Consider the following 15,078-nt stretch of genomic DNA (forward strand, 5'->3'; position numbering starts at 1 on the left):
CATCATCAACGTTAACCGCCACATACGCAAATTCCGCTAGGTCTTGACGTTGGACAAGGAGGGAAAAGGAGGGACAAGCAGGGACAAGGGCCGAGAATACCATTTTTTTTTGGACAAGAATCGCTATGTCCTTCAAGAAAATGGACAGGGACTGGGTTCAGACTTTACTCATATTTCTTCTTTGTTAACAATACATTGTGCCTACATAACTATGTTATAAGATAACAAGGAGAAATTAAATTGAAAGTGAAAGTGAAATAATCCTTATCCTCTAAGTTTTATACTTTTGATGATGCCGGTAAAGCCAATATGAAAAGCGGAGACTCAACTTCAAACTCATCATCGTTGTCCTTTGAGAAGTTCATCATCAACGTTGAACAATCAGTTAATATCTCTCTCACGGTAAGTCAATTACTTTATCTTCGTTTATATCGTTATTGTGTTCATGTTGGCTTAAGTTTTCTACTTCAACTGCTTAGTGTTAGTGTGGAAGTGCTCAATTAAGAGTATGCTCAATTTCAATTCAGTTGGCAATTTAAGGTAGATGTCATTGATTGATAGTTTATAGCATCTGAAAGCTACGGATTTGCCAATGAGAATGAGAAATCAATACTCTGTAGAATGTTTTTGGTAATATGATGTTTGGTCTGTCATTTCTCATATTGAGGCTGTAATCTTGAATTGGCTAATATAATCCCCTCTCAGGGAAAGTGATGTCTATTTCTGTTTGCTTATTTTTTGCCTTGTTGATATTTTTCAGAATTCTGTGATAAAGATACTTGATACTTTGTACCATGATAGGGATTATGCAAGGTCTTTTGTTCTTGAAACAATTGCCAGGGTTCTTTATTTTGGTAAGTGCCATTCTTTAATAACTGTCGAGGGGCTTGAAGTTGTCATTTCTAACTCTAATTAATGAACAACAATCCTTGCTGGATGCTACTACACATAATTTACATGCTCTTTTGAAAGAATGAACATAACAAACCTGCATATGGCCCTTTTGTTTTCTTATAACTTCATCATACTTAGGAAACTTAAAATTGCACAGCTGTAATTTAGTGAAAATTACTGCACAATGTATTGTTTTAGTTATGAACACAGGGATATGCTGTGCATTGGTTGTAGATATTTGGTAATTATCTTTTAGTGAAGAATACAAAAGGAGTCTTAAACATCACATTGGAGTTTAATTTTTATTGTGCGAAATTATGGGTCTGTGTGCTTTTAAAATTCAAACATTAACATTTTTCATCAAATAAAGTATATCTTTATATGATTTCGTTCTGTGAGAGTGATATTATGATAATTAATTAATTAGTATGGTTTATGCACTTGAGAGAATGTGTACTATATACATGCAGAAAAAATAGAAAAGAAAGAAAGAAATAAATTATGGGTAGAAATATTTCCTTATTCAAATCTCAAAACTAGACTAAATCCCCATAGTGGTCCCCCAGATTCAGCCCGTGCACCAATTTTGCCCCTGAGATTCCAATTGCACTGTTTATGTCCCCCAGATTCCGATTCGAGCACCTTAATGGTCCTTCGAAGATTTTCCGGCGTGACTCAGCGACGGCGTTGCTTATGTGGCACAGCCACTGCCACGTTGGAGAGTCAGAACGACGTCATTTCATGGGGCAAAATGATTGAAAGCCCACACGTCGCCGTTTTGATCACAGTGAGAGTAGTAGTAACTTGGGCAAAAGGTTTGGTATTCGTTACGTCTTCTCCTCCATATTTTCTCACCTCTCTCAACGCTTGGTCTCCTCCTCCATAAGCAGTAGCGACAGGCAAGGGCACTGCTGCCTGGTTTCTTAACATTGCTGTACTGAACTTGGGGGAAGGTTCGTGGTTCACCATTGAAGCATCGACTGAAGAACCGTTTAAGCTAGCTTCAAGGTACAAATTTTATTATATTTTTTTGAATTTTTTGGATCATGTTTCATTCCTGATATGGCCGATTGTTAAATTTACTTGAACATGATGCATGTAGTTTGTGTTAGAATCCACTACCTGTTAGGGTTTTAGTGTTTTCCTTCTTCAAACTAGTAATGCATGCTCTGTTTCTTATGAAAAGAACAGGGGTTAATCTCTGGTGGTGTGTAATATCTAAGTTATTTGTTGTTTATGTGTTGCATGCGTGGTGAATTTTAAGCATTTTCTCTGTTATGTTGCAGATGAACGCCGAATTGTTAGACATAATGTTTCATCATGGGGGAAATTTTGAGAGGGGGAAGGATGGGAGATGGACATACACACCTGACAATAGGCATTGTTTGGGTGATCTGGATGTGGACAGGTTGGATGTATTATACCTGAGAAATTACTTCAAAGAGCTAGGCTATGAGACCATGAAGGAAGTTTGGTGGCAGGTCCCTGGGATGAGCCTGGAAGTAGGTTTGAGGCGTTTAGACTCTGATAATGAGTTGAGAGAGCTATGTTCTCATGGTGGAAAGAACAATGGGGTAGTGGATGTCTACATTGAACATGGCATTTCAGAACCTGAAATAGTACAAGGAGAGGATGTTGTTGTGCATGTTGATGACGAGGTGAGGGATCTTGGAGAGCAAGCCAAGTCAAATGCCAGGATGGTGAAAGACCCCCCTGTCAAACCTACCACCGAGAAGGACCATCCTAGGAGTTTAAGCATGGTAACATACAAGCCCCAAGCTAAAGAGGCGTTACTGAAGAAGAGCAATGTGAATTCTAACATGGAGTCCCAGCCTAAGCCTAAGTCAAAGTGTAAGCCTAAGACAGTTCCCAAACCCAAACCCATACCCACACAGAACAATGTCACCAGGACTAGGAGATACTGTCTGAAGTCTTCAGGGAAAGGTTTTTCAAAAGCAAAGAGAAATGGAGGTGACCATGTTATTTTATCATCTGACTCAGACTCTTATGACAGCTACGAGAGTGCTGAGGACGAGGCCTATAAGCCACAAGAGCCGGATGATAGCTCAGATGAATCGGGCATTGGATATACTGTTCCTTCACAGAAGAAGAAAGTCAAGAAACCCAATGCAAGGAAGAAGGTCCAGGCTGAGAGTGGAAAGGAAAAAGGGAAGGCCAAGGTCTGTGTTGATGATGATGGATTTGTGGAAGACGTTTCTGATGAAGATGTGGACATTGGATTTGTGGGGGGAGGTATAAAGGGGGATAACCATGATGCTTTTGATCCAGGGTCAGAATCGGATGGTGGCAATTCGTGGCACTCTTTGGAGATGAAAACACCACCTAATTCAGAGGATGAGCTGGTTGGAGAAGAAAGTTCAGAGGAGGTATTTCCGGTGTTTAGACATGGTGCTAGGTTCGGGGAACTACATTTAGAAGTCGGGATGAAGTTCAATACTAAGTGGGAGTTCAAGGAGGCAGTGAGGGAGTTCACTATACAAGAAGGGAGACGGATGAGGTTTAGGAAGAATGATGGTAAAAGGGTGAGGGCAGTATGTAAGGTGAAGGATTGCAAGTGGGTTGTATACGCATCAAGGGACCACGAAGACAGTTGCTGGCAAGTTAAGACTTTCTTCAATGACCACACTTATCCACGAGAGGATAAAAACAGGGCAGCAAATAGAAATTGGGTTGCAGGTAAGTTGGTAAAAAAACTAAGGAAATATCCCAATTTCAGGAACTGTGAGGCTACAACATATTTCAAGACGAAATATGACTTGTCGCTCAATAGGAACTCTATATCACGGGCACTGTGTGATGCTAGAAATATAGTCTATGGGGATGCCAAGGAGCAACATGCTATGCTTAGGGACTATGGTGAAACACTATTGAAAACAAACTCGGGATCAACTGTTCAGATATGCACAAAGCCACAGCCTAGTGGTGAGGTCATATTTGAGAGGATGTATGTCTGCTTGAGTGGCTGCAAGTCAGGTTTCAAGGCTGGCTGTCGTCCGTTAATTGGACTTGATGGGGCTTTTCTAAAAACTATTTTCGGGGGGCAAATTCTATCGGCTGTTGGACAAGATGCTAATCATCATGTCTATGTCATTGCCTGGGCAGTTGTGGAAGTGGAGAACTTTGAGAATTGGAAGTGGTTTCTAGAGTTGCTACATGAGGATCTTGGAGACTACAAGACCCATGGGTGGAACTTCATCTCTGATATGCAAAAGGTAATTTCTTACTGAAACCTTAATCCTTACTCTCACATAAGTTTAAATGTGTAAAACTGTGTTAGCTTGATGTAGTGCATATAGTGCAGTATACTGCCATATTGTGATGATACCTAAGATATAATTGTTTGATACTTTGTGGTATATACTATGGTGTGCTGTTAGTGTCTGCTGCTATACTGTGAATACTGCTCTGATCTAATTGTTTGATTACGTACTATACCATGATGGTGTGCTGTTAGGTACTATTACGGTGATCGATTTTCAAAGTTAGGGATTATTATGGTGAAGGATTGGCAAAGTTAGGGACTATTATGGTTATCGTTATGCAAAGTTAGGGACTATTATGGTGATCGATTTTCAAAGTTATGGACTATTATGGTAACATAATGCTTGATATCTTCAGGGATTACTGCCTGCTATGAAAGCCGTGATGCCTAATGTGGGACACCGATTCTGTGTCTGGCACTTGTGGCGAAATTTCAATAAGCAGTGGAAGGACCTGGAGCTTAGGGGACTGTTATGGGAGTGTGCTAGAGCTACAACATTTCAAGAGTTTAAGGTACATAAAGACCCTAAAAATGCTAGTGCACAAGCAACTGCAACTGCCCAGGCCACCACAACTGACACTGCAACTGCCTCTGCATCTGCCAGTGCCACTGCAACTGCTACTCCAAATGCAACTACTACTGCTACAGCTACGGCTAATGCTAATATTACCATCAATTCTGCTCCTATTGGTCAAGCATCAGAAATTGATCCGTCACAGCCAATTTGTTCTGAACCAGAAGACTCTCAAAAGGTACAATTTTAATTCTATAATAAGCCTTTGTAATTCATGGAGTAAAAACTCTGAAAAAGGTTTACTGAGTGACAATGTTTGGTATTTATTTCTGGTTTGAAATTTGTGTAGTTCACTGAAGTAACCGGGGAACCAGCCACAAGACCTGCCAAACTGCCTACTAGAAGAAGGTCACCTCCAACAACCCCTTCTACAGCACTAGACCCAATGAAGGGTGCGAGTTCTGCCACTGCTTCACGATTCACAAATTTTCTGAAGTTTGTGCCGACTCCTGGATTTAAGCACCCCCGAAAGAAGTGAACTTTCATATTAGGACATTAGGACATTTTGCTTGTCAAGTGTTTGTTTTTTGTTAAAAGATACAGTGACTGCGCTCACTCTAAACAATGGTTCATTTTGTTGATTACTAATCAAGTATGTCATGCTACTTGTTCAATTACTTATGGTTGTAATGTGTTAAAACTATGAATGGTTTGCCATATTTTGGTATTGATCAATTAATATTGTCCATGGTTTGGAATCTTTCTGTTACTTATTTACAAGTTCTTTTACTTCATCCAACAGGATATTATATTATATCAAAGTAAGATGATTTACACAAACCTTGTTATGTTACCACATAACAGTTTCATTCATTAATTTGGGAACTGCATTACATTGACATGTTCTCAACCCTTTAATAGCACCAATCCTACAAAAACAACAATTACTAAGAACCCAAATCCAAGAACATGAGTTATGAATTTCAGATTCCTAATGTCTGCCTCCATCTTGCCCATCCGCCATGCAAAGTTCATCTTCCTGTCACCATCATCATCTCCTGCAACAGCTCCTTCAGACAACTCCTCTTGCACAGAATCAGCCCAGACGAATAACCCACACCATGTTTTTCCACTTATCTGCAACCAACCAAAATAATCAACCGAAAAAAAAATTTTCAATCTGCTACAAATTATTAAATTTTACTCACATTATAGTTGGGGCAACCAAAGAAGGGCTTGTTAGGATGCGACTCCGTCCCAGACCACCTTAGCACCGGGCGACAACCACAGCCGCACCAGTCCGGAACCCGTCCATGCCTGCTTCGCGTCGTGCTTCTTCTCCAGTTCTCCGTCGACGATGATCGGTTGGAACTTCCTGCAACATGGCTCCCACTTTCTCTCATGGGGGACAGCTATTGGTGTACAGAAGAGATGCAGAAGAAGATGTTGATGGAGAGAACCTCAATGGGAAGGCCAACGAAATTTTAGGGTTTAAAAATGAGGACAGGGACTACATTAGGGAATTTTATCACACATTCCACGTCATATGTACACTACGGCGTCCAACGTGGTAGTGGCTGTGCCACATAAGCAACGCCGTCGCTGAGTCACGTCGGAAAATCTTCGAAGGACCATTAAGGTGCTCGAATCGGAATCTGGGGGACATAAACAGTGCAATTGGAATCTCAGGGGCAAAATTGGTGCACGGACTGAATCTGGGGAACCACTATGGGGATTTAGTCCTCAAAACTATATATTAGGCCAACATGACTATATATATACATATCATACACTTTAGTTATTATTTTGGTCTGGATAAGCTCTCACTCATAACTTGTAATGCAATTTGTATTTTTGGAGATCTGAAAATAATTAAATCCTTATGCTTCAATGGATATATTAACAAGATAAGTAGATAACAAACTATGTTGTCTAAGATCAGTGATGGAACTTGAAAAAATTTGTTGGAGGGGCAGAAATCTTAATAAAAAATTTTATAATAGTATTTATATTAAAATAAAATTTATAAATATAATTATTTTATTTGATTGATCGGTCGAATTGGTTTAATCGCGAAACGGTAGCTTAAGCGGTTCGATTTATTAGCAGAAACCGATGTTCTAGAAATTGAATACAAACTGCTCGGCCGGTCAAATTGGATCGGGACCCGGCCGGTTTACAAGAAACGACGCCGTTTCCTTTTTTAAATGAAAAAAGCGGTTGCACGCGTTTGGCTCCCTTCTCCGATTCCTTCCTTAGTCATCAGCAAAATGCCCTAGCCTCCACCAAAGAAAGCAAACCCTAGCCTCTACCAATCTTGTCGCCGTCTGTCGGAGTGAGAGACTGGTGCTGCCGCCTCCGTCGCACTCAAGAACTACCATCTTCGTGCTATCGGCGTTCGTTACTTCGCTCTCACCATCCCCTGTTCGCTCTCATCAGTTGCCTGTTCGCCGTCGTCCGTTGCGCTCAACCGCTCTCCGTCGTCCGTCGAAGGTCAATGCTCACTGCTAGTGCTTGTTCTTCGTGTTTTTTTTTTATTGTCTGTTCAGAAACCAAACCCTCTTCATGCTTGTTCTTCGATGGTTAGTGATCGTCATTTTTTAATACTCACTGTTGGTGTTTTGTTTTTCATTGATTGATGATTATTGATTAAGTGATGTGTTGCTGTTTTGTTTTTTTACTTTGTGCTTGAGTTAATTGGATGCTCTGTCATTGCTTAGTGCTTGTTCTTGGTTGATTGGCTTTGCTCACTACTCTGGCTTGTTCTAGCCTGTTCTTGATTAATGAACTCTGTTACTGGCTTATTGATTGATGCTAAATTGGTACTAATAAACTGTTTTTGGCTTGTTCTTGCTTTTTTTCTGATGTTAAATTTTATTAAAGTTTCTTGATTTTGTGCTCATTACCTCACTCGGTGCTTTTTTTTTGTTGTTAATCATTGTGCTAATCTTGTTAAAATTGAGTTAAAATTGATAATCTTTTGAAGTTTGATGTATAATAGGTTGATTTCAAGCTGAGATTTTCTTCTAACAATGATACTGACAACTGGAATAACTTAACAATTGGACTATTCATGGAAAACATCTACATAATTTTCATATTTTATTGATGAGCATTTGAGCTGTTTATATTTGAAGCTTGTAAAACAGATGGAATGCTTTCTATAAAAACCACGAGTAAGTTTAATGTTCTTATCACAGTTAGTTTTGCTTTGATTTCATTGAATACATGCATACACCTCAAGCTTGAATATGTTTTGAGCCATAGTATTAAAATGTTTTGAAATTTCTACTTGAAACTTTATTAGGGAGCAGCTCAAAGTTAGGAGTGGAGTAGCTTGCAGCATTGAAAACCATCAACACAATGAACTGGTGATAGAGGCAGTCATAATAATAAGTAACATGCCAGTAGACATGTTCTGTAATTTTATATTATAGCAATACACATATTCTATAATTTTTATTGTGTTGATGATTTATTGATTGTTTTTTATTGTGTTGATGAGAGTTGTTCTATAATTTATTTATTATTTTATTTTAAAACGGTTTTTTCGGTTGAATTACGGTTGGACCAATGAACCAGTGAACCAGTGAATAAAATGGTTCAATGACCGGTCCGGTTCTCAGAACCTTGGTTATAATTAATTGATGATTGCATTAATAACGAGGCGCTTCTTATCAAAATTCCCTGGTTGGCGTTTCGGCTTCGGACAATCCAATTCCTTATTGGTACTGCTCTTTCTCTCGTTTACTATATATGTAACTTACTCTGTCAATTTACTTAGCTTGTTCTTTTGGTCATGAAAATGCATTGATCATCAAGCTCTACTTTGATTTTCTAATGGATTAGGAAAATGGATTCTTGGGTTCTTACATACACGAGCAACATAGTTATCATATGTATGTTGTCCTTGTCAATGACTCGTAAATTTGATAATAAAGTTGCAAGAATCTCTTAAGTTCTATAGTGAAAAACACAGTCAGTCATTTAGTTGCGCCCTTGTTATGGGCCGAATTTCGATTCTTGAAGCGATGGTAAGATTGTTGCATAAATCTTCTCTATCCAATCCTGCTTGATAGGAATTTTGTGCTGTGAGTTGTAAATATTGATAACCATTTGCATCTTAATGAAAATTGTTATTTTTTGTCCTTGGATTTTGTCTAAGTATTCTAATTAATAATTAGATTTTTCTTATTCCATGTTGTATTAATCCGGAGTGTGGTGGTGATGATATATCTAAGTCTTTTGTTTTATGAGATTGTGGTTGGATAATCTGCAAATTTTGTAAAGCAGGTGAATTGTGAGGCGGGGTCTCATTGTGCTAGCAGAAGTACCAATGGTCAAGTCAATTTCAGTGGCAACTTGAATGAATATTCCACAAGAACTTATGAAACATCGTGCGCTACATCGCTTGACAATCAGCCAAAGGATAACACTGTTTCTGATATGTTAGTAGATTCATTTGGACGGTTGCACACTTACTTCAGAATATCGTTAACAGAACGGTGCAATTTACGGTGTCAGTATTGTATGCCAGCAGACGGCGTGGAGCTAACTCCTAACGCTCAGCTTTTGACAAATGCTGAGATTTTGCGACTAGCAAATCTCTTTGTAAGTTCCGGGGTAAATAAAATACGGTTGACTGGTGGGGAGCCAACTGTAAGAAAGGATATTGAAGATATATGCATGGGGTTGTCAAAATTGAAGGGACTGGAGACATTGACCATGACTACAAATGGTATCACCCTAGCAAGGAAACTTCCAAGGCTGAAAGAATGTGGCCTTACTTCTGTGAACATTAGTTTGGACACATTGGTACCTGCAAAGTTTGAGTTTATGACAAGACGGAAAGGGCATGAAAAAGTAATGAATTCAATTAATGCTGCTGTGGACCTTGGTTATAATCCTGTTAAGGTATTTGCTAGTGCTGGTCTTGTTTCTTCACTTTTTGAACACCTCCCATGTTATTAGCTTCCCTTGCAAAATTGTGAAATTCTTCATTGATTTGTAGTTTTTGTACATATTTCTATGTTGGATTATTCTTGTGTGAGACTTGATAGCCATGTTAAATTTCAAAGGTAACTGATTGATGCGTTTTAAGGTGTCCTTTATGTTTGTTGCTTCAGGTCAATGGTGTTGTAATGCGTGGATTTAATGATGATGAAATATGTGACTTTGTTGATCTGACAAGAGAAAAGCCTATTAATGTTCGTTTTATAGAATTCATGCCATTTGATGGAAATGTTTGGAATGTCAAGAAGCTTGTACCCTACTCAGAAATGATGGATAGAGTGGTAAGGTAGAACTCTGCAGGAGATCTCACTTGGATTTTTTTTTTTTGTGTTTTTTTTTTCTAGTTGAGACCCTTCGTCACCATTTTTATTAAACAGATAAAACATGTTCCTTCCATAAAGAGACTTCAGGATCACCCAACAGATACAGCCAAGAATTTCGCAATAGATGGACATCAAGGTAGAGTTTCATTTATCACATCAATGACGGAGCATTTTTGTGCTGGTTGCAATAGATTGCGAATACTAGCAGATGGAAACTTCAAAGTGTGTCTATTTGGTCCTTCAGAGGTAAGTCATATTTTTTGTTCTGCATGTCACCAGTAATTGTTAATTGCAATTTGAAGAGTATCTGTGTGATGTTAGATATATGTGGAATATTTAATGTTTCTAGTGAATCTACAATGTTATTATCATTAATGAGGATTTTATAGGTTTCTTAAAGTGAAGTGGGTATTGAATGAGATCATTAGGTAATGTGAGGAAAGGGCTTGGATTTAGAGTTGGTATTAGAAATACACAAATGCTTTTGGTGGATAAAATTTGGAGTAATGTTAATGCAAATCTTTTGCCATTATTGTGCTGTGTTCCGTAAGTTGCTTTCTACAAGTGATCAATGGCTTTACAGGACAATGGGAAAAAGAATAGGCAGCAACATATATTATAACATTGATGATTGAGCCTATGATTTCTACTCTTAGTCCTGAATTCTTGATATGGTTTGTTCTCAATTTTGGGGAAGATTCCTAATAGAGTGACTAACATAACTTTAAATAATTCATATTAGAAAGTAAGAGGTCTATACTACCTTGCCGAAAATGGATTTATTCACTAAATTTTGAAGTTTGTTCGTAATCTGGGAAAGTTAGATGAGAGCTTGTTTAATCCTTTCCTTGTGCTTCATGAAGATGAATTAATTCTCATTTTGGGTCTCTACTTGTACATTATTGGACCAGTGGTTGTCTTCGCTATCTTCAACTCTGGAATGCATAATTATTAGATTAATCCATGCTTGTTGCTTTTCCTATTAAGTTCTAGTTATTCATATGGTATAACATATAATGTGTGCTTTTGAACGATGTTTAGAATTATGCATGATGTTAGGTAGCATATTTTGTTAAGTGGTGTGAGTTTTTTGGTCACCATTGATGAGTAGAGTATATTCATTGTTTGACTTGTTTGGTGGAAGGTCTGTTTCGCAATTCGATGACCTTATTTTACCTTAGATATGAAAAATTATGTTTCACATTTTTCAGATTGAATGCCCATTTTCTTCTTTTCCTTTCTAATAATTTCTTAGATGCATAATCATATGAACCATCTACTGCTAAGTTCATCAAGAATTATACCTTAGACTCAGCTTACAGATATTCTTCCAAACTGTGCCATGAAAGCAAAGTGCCTCTCACAAAAATATTGGATCATGTGAACTTGATAAACGCTAACTTTTACAAGGCACACTGTGACTGTTGATTTTATCTGTTCAGGCCAAACCTATTTATGCAGTGATATGGACACTGGACAGTAGAAATCGGCCATTTAATATATATTGGATTGGATATTTAATGTGTTGTGTGACTTTAAGCAAGAGATTTTTGTGATATTTTATACGGCCTTGTCCTCTTGCAGGTAAGCTTAAGGGATCCCTTGCGACATGGTGCAGAGGATGATGAGCTTATGGAGATAATAGCAGCAGCGGTATGCACTTTTTGATTATTGCTAGGATTCAAAATTTCATCATGATAATTTAGAAATTTAATTAATCTATCAGGATTTGTTTTCTCATCCAATATGGTGGAATTATATTTGCTTTTAGTTTTAATGTAGTTTGTTCATTTCGGCATCATAAAATCTGTTATTGCTTTTTTATATTGTTGTGTAGCAACATAGTCGGTTATATACTCCTTGTTTAAGCTATGTCATCTGGAAGGTTCTACTATAATGTTCGAGTATTCTGGCCTTCTCTTTGGTGTAGGTGAAGAGGAAGAAAGCTTTGCATGCTGGAATGTTTGACCTTGCAAAGACAGCAAATAGGCCTATGATACATATCGGCGGATGAAGTCTTGTCATCTTCTCTTCCCCACTTCCTTAACTCCAAAAATTTAGGGCTTGCTTGGTGATAATGTTATCTTTTTTTAGGAATTTGCAAAAGAAAAAGTATATCATGAAAAGGAACACAATATTCACTCTTTTTTTTACAAAATTATGGAAACAGAAAACACTGAATGAAAGCACAAACCAAATATGCCCTTAGGTGTTCATTCTCTTAGGTGTGTTTGTGAGATGGGGTTTTAAAGGGAAAGTGGTGAAAGGAAGAGTTTGAAGAGTAATTATAAGTCAGTTTGTCTATTCAAATATTTCTTTCTCTTCCTCTCCTTGTAAAGCTTCAACCGCATTATTAGAGTTGTAGTTAAACGAAGTACCTCATTTGTGTGCAAGTTTAGGTGTCATGTGTCTTTCAAAATTGCTTATATTCAAGGAAAACCATAGCTGCCCGGCTGCCCCAGCCAGAAGGTCTTTCGTTCTCCTTATGGAGTGATACAGTGTTGTCTGTTTACTTTAGCATATATTTGGTCAAATGTTTTTCGGCCTACATTTTCAGATCATGTGTTGATTATCAAGATAATTATGTGTTGTTTATAAAATTGAGGTTATTTATTTGTTGTTTGTATAAGCCATATTTGAGGGTCAATAATCGACACATTATTCTATGCAGCTAGGTGGTTAACAAACCCAAATCTAGTGTCTTAGATAATGCACAGTGCAGTATAACAGTTGAGGCATTGTGAGTTTGTGACTAGAAAAATGAACTGCCTTTGTAATTGGGGAACTTTTTGGGATCAAATTATTCTGAAACGGGATGCACAATTTGTGTAAATTCTTTAGAGGGGGCAGACTAAAATTTGTTTGTAACAGTGTCTCGAGTGTCTATCATCGCTGATTTTTTATATCATCGTGGTTTTGCTAAAGCATCGAACATAATTTTGCTTCTCTTACGTTTTACTAAAGGTGTATTTCATGAAGAGAGGTTTTGGAGAAGATGGGAGAGAATTATTCGAAGAGTGAAATATGAAGCTCCTCTGTTGCCCCTTTTTTTGTGTGCTTTGAATCATTAACTCAAAACACATTATAGATGTATTTGTGAGTTGAAATATTTAATCTACGTGAGGTAAAACAATGACTTGACCAACAATCAACAAAGCGAAATTTATTTTATTTTTGAAACCATTTTTTTTCTTTATCGTCTCTTTGATTTTAAGGAATTCACTTTTTTTGTGTGTATAATATACTAAAAAAGAATTTAATTTTGATGTACTGATAGAGTAAAGCATTTTACATAGTCATGCAATCACATATGTTCTTTTGAATGATTATTCATGCGGTCAATGTAAAAAATAGTTTTTTTTACTAATGTGTCGTTATGTAATTGAATGCACGTGTAAATTTATTTTACACCGACAGTGCATCAAAATTAAAGGTAAAGAAAAACCAACTTTTAACTTCATTAATAAAATTTTTAATAATAAAATTAGTTTTTTATTCTATATTTAGTCATCATTATAACTGTACTTCTATTGTTTTTCATTCCTAAGCTTTTCTAAAATAATAGTAACATAATAACATTTCATATATTTTCCATAGTGCTAAGTAAAAAACGCTTTAGGCAATTAAAATCTATTCAAAATCTTTTACAATAATGTAAAAATCATTTATACAATATGTGCATGAATCACGTACTTTTTTTCCTGTTCATGGAGTTGCATTTTGTTGGTCTTTACCAACCATTCAGCTTTAGCTGGAGTATCTGTAATGACCCAACTTCTGGTATGTCATGATCATACTAGAAGTCGAATACTACCAACTTGCCTTCCTTAATTTTAGTTATTATTTATTATATGAGTCTGATTCATTGTTAAAACATAGTTGTTTAGCGGGGTAATTTTTTTTAAACATTCGAGTTAGTAAACGGAATCATTCATAATCAATCACAAATAATAGCAGGTAAAACAATGATAAACAACCACACTTATGTACATCTCAAGCAGTTAACAACATTTAGTTATCCAGCCTTTATTAGAGTATAGAACTCAGTTAGAACATCCCTAAAAATAGCTAGATAATATATATATATATATATACGTACAACATCCTAGATTCTGACTTGTTTAAAAAGTCTCTAAGTTGGCGCCCAGGCTAGTTTAGATTCTATACTCACCTAATCCCTATAAACTACAAAAGCGAGAGAAAGTACGTTCTAGGTCTTCAAAACTCGGGTCAAATTGAACGTCATCAAAAGGCGGAATGTGGTCTACTACTCCTCTGCACGGTCATACTTCGCCGTGGGGCAACTCACTGGTGCTTCATCAAGTATCCACAAAATAGGAGTCTCATATAGAGGATATAGGTTAGGGTCCGTGAATTGACGGGGTGCAGACATCGGTTGGTCTTACGGTATATAAATATATAAACAGAAAATGAATCTTGCTCTAGACTCAGAAGACTACCCAAAGCCGAACTCTTTCGCAGAATGATCACCAGCAGACTACGAAAGGGCACTCCTGCCTCCATCTGAAGGGGGAAAGGAAGGGGGTAAGAACTGGAGAGTTCTTACTAAAGTCAGGCTAATTAGTCAAGTTAATTGCTTCTGTCGTTATCACTGGACAGTAATATATTCAAGAACATAAACATACAGTATACAGAAAAAATAGAAAAATAGAGTACAAAAAGAGAAATACAAGACAAGTGCACACAAAAAATATAGAGAATAGAATACAAATAGAGAAAGCATACATTAATACAACAAACATAACACAGAAAGAAATGCAACCAAGTATGATGCATGTCTATCCTATGCAAGCCATGTGCTCATCCGTCGATTGACTACCCGCAACCCGACATTACCTAGGCACAAGTTCCAGATATGACTTTTCAGGTGCATCCGTTGCATACAAAGTCGTATGGATGAAGCCACATATGTTGACTTTAAGTTGTATGGCTGAAACCACATCAGTTGACTGTCCATTCTTTTCATAGATATGCGTACATCTGAAAAACAGTTCTACATTTGTGGGCATCCCACCATTACATTCAAGTTA

General features: G+C 37.2%; 3 protein-coding genes across 7 annotated transcripts; 2 read left to right on the top strand and 1 right to left on the bottom strand.

Moving 5' to 3' along the window:
- Positions 1,415-5,426, top strand: LOC107611286. The gene is made up of 3 exons (XM_021108291.1): positions 1,415-1,902; positions 2,181-4,929; positions 5,041-5,426. The coding sequence occupies exon 2, from the start codon at positions 2,181-2,183 to the stop codon at positions 4,140-4,142; it is 1,962 nt and encodes a 653-aa protein (XP_020963950.1). The 5' UTR covers positions 1,415-1,902; the 3' UTR covers positions 4,143-4,929; positions 5,041-5,426.
- LOC110265339 lies at positions 5,468-6,094 on the bottom strand. The gene is made up of 2 exons (XM_021108292.1): positions 5,900-6,094; positions 5,468-5,828 (listed from the first exon to the last, which is right to left on the bottom strand). The coding sequence occupies exons 1-2, from the start codon at positions 6,092-6,094 to the stop codon at positions 5,598-5,600; spliced, it is 426 nt and encodes a 141-aa protein (XP_020963951.1). The 3' UTR covers positions 5,468-5,597.
- LOC107613488 (GTP 3',8-cyclase, mitochondrial) lies at positions 6,909-12,895 on the top strand. Of its 5 annotated transcripts, XM_021109625.1 has the most exons (7): positions 6,909-7,184; positions 8,274-8,419; positions 8,985-9,605; positions 9,818-9,985; positions 10,082-10,273; positions 11,612-11,680; positions 11,958-12,895. In XM_021109625.1, the coding sequence occupies exons 2-7, from the start codon at positions 8,339-8,341 to the stop codon at positions 12,039-12,041; spliced, it is 1,215 nt and encodes a 404-aa protein (XP_020965284.1). In that variant the 5' UTR covers positions 6,909-7,184; positions 8,274-8,338; the 3' UTR covers positions 12,042-12,895. The 5 variants fall into 5 exon arrangements, with proteins under 5 accessions (XP_020965284.1, XP_020965286.1, XP_020965287.1 ...); XM_021109627.1 differs by lacking the exon at positions 9,818-9,985 and having other exon boundaries at positions 10,049-10,273; XM_021109629.1 differs by lacking the exon at positions 8,274-8,419 and having other exon boundaries at positions 6,955-7,184.

Source organism: Arachis ipaensis, chromosome B08 (genome assembly GCF_000816755.2).
Source record: "Arachis ipaensis cultivar K30076 chromosome B08, Araip1.1, whole genome shotgun sequence".
NCBI lineage: Eukaryota > Viridiplantae > Streptophyta > Magnoliopsida > Fabales > Fabaceae > Arachis > Arachis ipaensis.